General features: G+C 41.0%; 2 protein-coding genes across 2 annotated transcripts in view; both read right to left on the bottom strand.

Moving 5' to 3' along the window:
• Positions 1-2,934, bottom strand: part of Pmar_PMAR019343 (hypothetical protein) — a gene marked incomplete at both ends in the record, with an annotated part of 4,139 nt that extends 1,205 nt beyond the window's left edge. Inside the window, 7 exons of the mRNA XM_002784819.1 lie at positions 270-569; positions 695-790; positions 836-948; positions 1,897-2,012; positions 2,558-2,676; positions 2,726-2,807; positions 2,886-2,934. Coding sequence (XP_002784865.1) covers positions 270-569; positions 695-790; positions 836-948; positions 1,897-2,012; positions 2,558-2,676; positions 2,726-2,807; positions 2,886-2,934 — 875 coding nt within the window. The remainder of the gene's footprint in view (positions 1-269; positions 570-694; positions 791-835; positions 949-1,896; positions 2,013-2,557; positions 2,677-2,725; positions 2,808-2,885) is intronic.
• Positions 2,935-3,124: 190 nt separating this feature from the next.
• Pmar_PMAR019341 (hypothetical protein) lies at positions 3,125-5,386 on the bottom strand (the record flags this gene model as incomplete). The annotated part of the gene is made up of 2 exons (XM_002784818.1): positions 3,125-3,296; positions 5,310-5,386. The coding sequence occupies 2 exons, from the start codon at positions 5,384-5,386 to the stop codon at positions 3,125-3,127; spliced, it is 249 nt and encodes an 82-aa protein (XP_002784864.1).
• Positions 5,387-6,269: the final 883 nt, after the last annotated feature.

Genomic DNA, 6,269 nt, shown 5'->3' with positions numbered 1-6,269 from the left:
AAGATGAATGATGATGCTAATACCAACAGATAATGACCAAGGTCTTGAGAACGTCTTTAAACTATCTACTCCTCACCAAACATGAATAATAGTCGGTCTTAGCTGAGGTAATGATGATGAAAAAGTGCCGCCGAACAAACAACATACGGCCATTCAAAGGCAGAGACTTCTCTCGTTATCCAACAACAATTAAGGCCAGCAATGAACCACCAGAAATTTAAACAACAACAACAACAAAGACGACAATCACAATCGCCTCCATTTATCACCCTCTACCATAGAATGCCGTGCTCACCAGATTTTGAGAAAATTCCTCAATACTTCCATCAGTGGGAGTATATCGATTGTGATTATGATTATGATGACGACGAGATGCTGAGTCGTTAGACTTCATATGATGACTTTCCTCGCTCGTCGATGCATTTGTGTTGTACATACCCATCGCTCCATATTGATCCCCAGTGTGCAGATCCTCTTGTGCTCCGTCTTGATGCAATTCAGTTTGCTTCAGCAATCTTATAATCTGTAACTTCTCCTTCTTACGACGCTTTAGTTCACCAGGAGGACACCTATCAACCAAGTGAATAATTCCAAAACGGGAATTCTTCACGCACTAAAATATACACTTCCGACATGCTATCATGATAAAGGAGTGAACTCCCAGGATTGATCTCCCATAATCGTTCGTTATTACAAATGACAGAACTCGCATTGTGCACCGTGGCGACACCCACAAGCATGATAATACCATGCACAAGGTTTGCACATTCCCGAAGCATGCAACCTCGACCTGAAAAACTCAATCGCCTTGCGACAATATAATACCCAAACTTACCCTATGCTAGGATACAAAGGTAAATCCAAATTTAAAAGCCCCGACCTCTCTTGACTGTGAGACGATGCCACTGGGCTCAAATTACTCTCCTTACCAACAGTAGTATGAAGCGACTGAAAAAAAGAAGATGACTCAGCTGAGCGATCGCTACAATATCACTCGAAATACTTATGACAAAATTTGATATCAATTCTCCTCGAGAGCCACGGTCAAGCCCACTCAACACCAAACGAAAAAACTCATTTTCCCTCACATTTCGATTTCTTGATTTTTGCTCATATATAAACATCCTACGGTACGGTAAACCAACGGCTCTAAACGCTTAATTCGATTCGGTCCAGTGTTAGTTTCCTCAGATGAGCCCGCGAGTTTCCTATACAGAGATCTACACATGACTCATCATACGAGTATACAAAAACCAAAAGTACTTCTTTAAAATTTCCTCTAAGAATTCTCATATTGTCATCATCAACACATGTAGTTGATAATGCGCATATTTTCCCACATTATTCCGTATTCCTCCACCTATACAATATCGTTTGATCTGCTTCATTTCTAAAAAAATTTGAATGAAAATAAATAATAATTAGAAAAATTAATGACTTGAAATACAGTAGACTTTTTCAGTGTTGGAGAAATATATGCTCGCTTTCCTCAGCCGAGCTTAGGAATTTCCCTACTGATAATATAAATTTATATAGCAAGGTAAAAGAATCAACAACAATCTCGCGAAATTTCCTCAGAATTTTCATACTGTCACCAACATATGTGGTTGATCATGTGCATATTTTCCCACACAAGATTTTCCTCTTTAGCCCATTTCCTAATAAGCTACTTTTACTTCATATTCTAAAACTCTTCACTGGTGCGTTTATAACGTCAAACTGTCAAAACCATGTCAGTTAAAATTAATGGTGAATTCAATTTGATGGTGAACTCCCATAAACAGTGGAGTTTCTTCACCCTAGTGATACGAAAAACCCTAGTGAAAAACATATTTCACGACTACTGCATATCACCGCGTTTTTCGCCGAGTGTTACGCCACTTCACGTAATACTACATTCGGAAGAGTCATGGACATGTCAACTGGGCAACTCTGGGGAGTTTTCTTAGACGAGGGCAGTTGTGACGGTGGGAAATTGATAAAGGTATTTTTAATCGGTAGGAGATGATCTTCTGAAAAAAAGGGACATCATAGTATATCTAGGCGCGAAAAATTCCGATTTCGTGACGATTTTCCCCAATTCCACGCAAAACGCCATATACAGCCTTCTGCTCGCCCAGCATCCAATACATACACTTATCACAGGGAGGCGAAGATATACCCATGACTAGCAAGATCATAATAACACTACTATGTATACGACATGTTGATATGATGATAATACATACTACATATACCCCCAAACCACTTCTCACTGGTAATAAGTGTAATTCCTCTCAAAATTTGTTATTAAATACAGTACGTGTCAACTTGATATGTGTTATAGGACATATTATAGTGAACAAGTTGTCGCTATCATCACAGTCCCGAAACGGGTACTCAACATCACAACACATGTTTATACCCATTCTTACATTTTATATGTAATATAGTTTTACATCGATTCTCATTAATCTCAAAAAATATCGCACATTTGCATATATTTCATATCACTGATGACTAGTGATCGGCGTAATTCCCCTCAGAATTTCCTATTTAGTACGCCACAAGTACTAACCTCCGAGATCATAAACTTTCCTCAGTTCCTCCTGAATTTCTTCAAATCTCTCATTAATACTCTCTTGCCCAACCTCAACCGCTAGTCGAGTTAGAGTATCCACATCCTTTCTATTAAACCTAATCATAATCGATCAATCGGGCGAGCGCTAAATGCATGCGCGACTACCCTTGTTGAGCCAAGGAATCAGTGTCTAAAGTAGCTAGATCGGAAACTGTCACCAAACCAAGGGACCTCAGGATGTCGATACCTGCCAAATTAACAACAACAGTGAGAAAAATCGCGTTAGACGACTGTTTTAACCCGCTCCTAAACGGCCGTTTATTACCCGCCGAGGACACGCCATATGTGACGAGTATATCCACTGTGAGTCCCATTGCATCCTGGATGAGGAGATGTTGTGTTGTTGCTGGCGAGGGCCGACTAGAAACCGAATCTGCTGCTGCTGCTGCGCTGAACAAGCTGCTGTCAACCGTGTGGGAAGATAATGAATATAGACTAAAATGCAACAACAAGGAATCGAACCAGAGTCGCCTCAATGACAAACCAACACACTAACTCACTCACTTACTCAGCACTCTTCTCCAGACCCATACCCGATATAGCCGAGAAAAGCGACGGTGCCGGGTACTCATCAACTTGGATCACCGGTCCTCTCTCAAGTCCTTCGCAACCTCGGGAAAAATCTATTTTCTGATCCGCAACGCTCTTCGAGACGCCGTTCGAGTATGTTGGATTACTGCGCATAGGCAAACGGAACGTTCAAGTCAACTGATCATAGCCATAGTCAACAACACATTTCAAACAACATCAACAACAACAACAACAACAACAACAACAACAACAACAACAACAACAACAACATATACAACAACAACAACAATAACAACAACAACAACAACAACAACAACAACAACAGCAACAATTCCACTGATAAATAGAAACACCCGCACACGAAGAATGTCTTAATTCACCCAGCTTGCCCAACACCACCGTGATAAGGTTATGATGGTATTCCAAACTAGCATATGCTCTAGTCTTATCTTGATCGATCGAACCTGACCACCATTGGAAAATTTCGCGCGCCACAAAATTAAGATCGACTACCAAAATAAACTGAGTTACAACATCCAATTCAACGTTCATTCACATATGCCCATAAAATTCGAGCACGAGTAAAAGAGTCCAATTTCGATAGAGAAATATATACGCCCAAATTCAAAGTCGAACTGACGTTCAGAGTAAACCAACTTCATGTGAGAAAAAATTCCTCACAACAAGAAAATTTTCAGTTTTTTTCTGGAAATTTTTCCTTTTATTACCAAAAAAATCGTCAATCCTCCAGCGCGAGTGTAGAATTAAGGAAAATCATCCATCGCAAGTGTCCATAAATACATAGACACTCTTTATTACCATTTGCTGATTACCTTAACACGAGTATATTAACAAATCATAACTCTCCGCATCTGCTCAGCATCCCGCCTCGTGCGCGCATCAGCTTTGGAATGCCTGCCAACTTAGTAAAGTTCCATTCAAAGTTTCGATGCTATTCATCACTATGAGAACATTCCTAGCGGAGCGATGCAGCTATATGTTTATACGAAAATGTTGCTAAATGCATACATTCACATGGTTGATTTTTCATAAAATCGTTGAAGAAATTTGAAAAAATGATCAAAATACGTATCAGGAATACTCAAGCAACTAATCTAGATAGAGATGGGGTAGAAATCACACAAAAAGGCAATCGAGTTTTACGCCACTTCACGTGAAACGGGTTGTTAAACTCCAACATTACTGATAAAATAGAAGTTAAAGAGTAAAATAAAACCATAAAAAATAAAAACACTACGGAAAAAAAGGACAAAAATAATAGGAAAATTTCCCAAAAAGTAATACCAATAGACGTGATATTTACACCTTTTCTTAGAATACGAATTCTCCTCCAACAAAAACCGTGAAAATTTCCTAATTCCTGATTAAATTTCGTCCTAGCCACCTTAGTACCCTGAATAACCTCCATCATGACCTGCAACAGAGCCATATCGTTGGTCAACAACGGAAAGGCAACTGCTTACTCTTCCTCTCACTCCGGTGCAAATGTCGAATTGCATCGGATAATTGCCTCGATTGGTTTATAGGCAAGCCGTAATTGTCGATAATTGCCATAGATTTCGAGGCTACGTCCAGCGCAATTCGCATCTTACGGAGTGCGTAAAACTAAATAGCTGCAAAGTAGACCATTTTAATAGAAACTAACTAAGATTCAGTGTTGGAGTAGGAATATAGGTTCGCTTTCCTCAGCTAAGCTCAAGAGTTAATCATAGGAATTTAGGTACAAGTGTACAGAAACGAAGAAAAATTTCCCCAAATTTCCGTAGAATTTTCGTATTGTCACCAACACATGTAGTTGATCATGTGAATATTTTCCCTCACACGTTGTTGACCTGAGAATAAAATTTCAGAATTATTTTTTTTAGATTTTTCGATGATGGTCGCTTTCTTCACCTGAGCTCAGGAGTTTCCTCATTTTCATACGAATTCGCGTAAAAGTGAAGTGGAGTTTCACAACTACCCGTTTTACGTGAAGTGGCGTCGTAAAACTCGGTGAAAAACGCGATATTCGCGGTGATATGCAATACTCGTGAAATATCTTTTTCACATCACTAGGGTGAAGCTCCGATACAGAAATCCTCACACTTTCCATATTGTCACCAACACTATATTCCCGAATCGACCCACAAGGTAGTACTTAAACCACAACAACATAGGCATCTCCTCGTCATCAGCTAGGCCCATCTCGAACGTTAGTTGTGTCTCAACTTGCATGAGAGGTCCGTCACCCAGGTCCAGGCCGATTTCCTGAATGCTAAACGACTCTTGACGTAGTTAATTTTAAGCATCTCCTCCAAACAAAACGCGCAAGTTAAATGAGGTCAATGAACTCCTGTGTCACGGAAGCCCCAGATAGTAGTGCGAGACGGTAAGTCAGAGCTAGAGTGCAAGATGAATCTTCCGACGGTTTCACTGGAGACGAAACCAGTTGACATGAGTGAATCAATATTGCTCGCTTGTTGGTATCTCCCTATATCTCAACTGTGTCACCTGCCAAGTGACATAGAGTAGAGATTCATTTTTTTACGCAAGTTGTGCAATTATCACGGAAATATTCTCGCTCGCCCGTAAATCTGTTCGCCCACAAGATATGACTGCTTACCACAGCCCCCACAGGTCTTGGCGCCTTAACGTGGCATGGGGGTGACCGGTTCGGTATAGCCTTGGCCACCTCTACCTGTACTCGTACATCCCTCAGCGGGTACCTTGTGGTATGGGGGGGGGGTTTCTCTCCGTTGATGCCTGATTAGCTATTTTCTAGCGCTTCATTCTGTGGTCTGCTACTATGTGTATACCTGCTCTATCCTACCCTTGCATTATATTTCATGCCACACCGTTCCCCCTCACGATGTTGTCTCATGATATTCCTGCATCACTGTCTACTTGTCGAGGATTGCTTTCACATTCGCCCTGGCTTTTGTCAGGCTTCGGCCTTTCTACTGAGTTACGCCGTACTTGCCACTACCTTTGCCCAACAGTCGCTTCGTTAGTCGTTCTTCCTTGTCGTTCCAGGTACTATCAACTCGGCGCCGTATCCGAATTCGGTTGCTGGACAAGACGTCAACATCACGTGCAGCATCCGTGGCAGCGGGCTATT

The sequence above is a fragment of the Perkinsus marinus genome, assembly GCF_000006405.1.
Source record: "Perkinsus marinus ATCC 50983 genomic scaffold scf_1104296934586, whole genome shotgun sequence".
Taxonomy (NCBI): domain Eukaryota; phylum Perkinsozoa; order Perkinsida; family Perkinsidae; genus Perkinsus; species Perkinsus marinus.
This window is presented reverse-complemented; position numbering and strand designations above follow the sequence as displayed.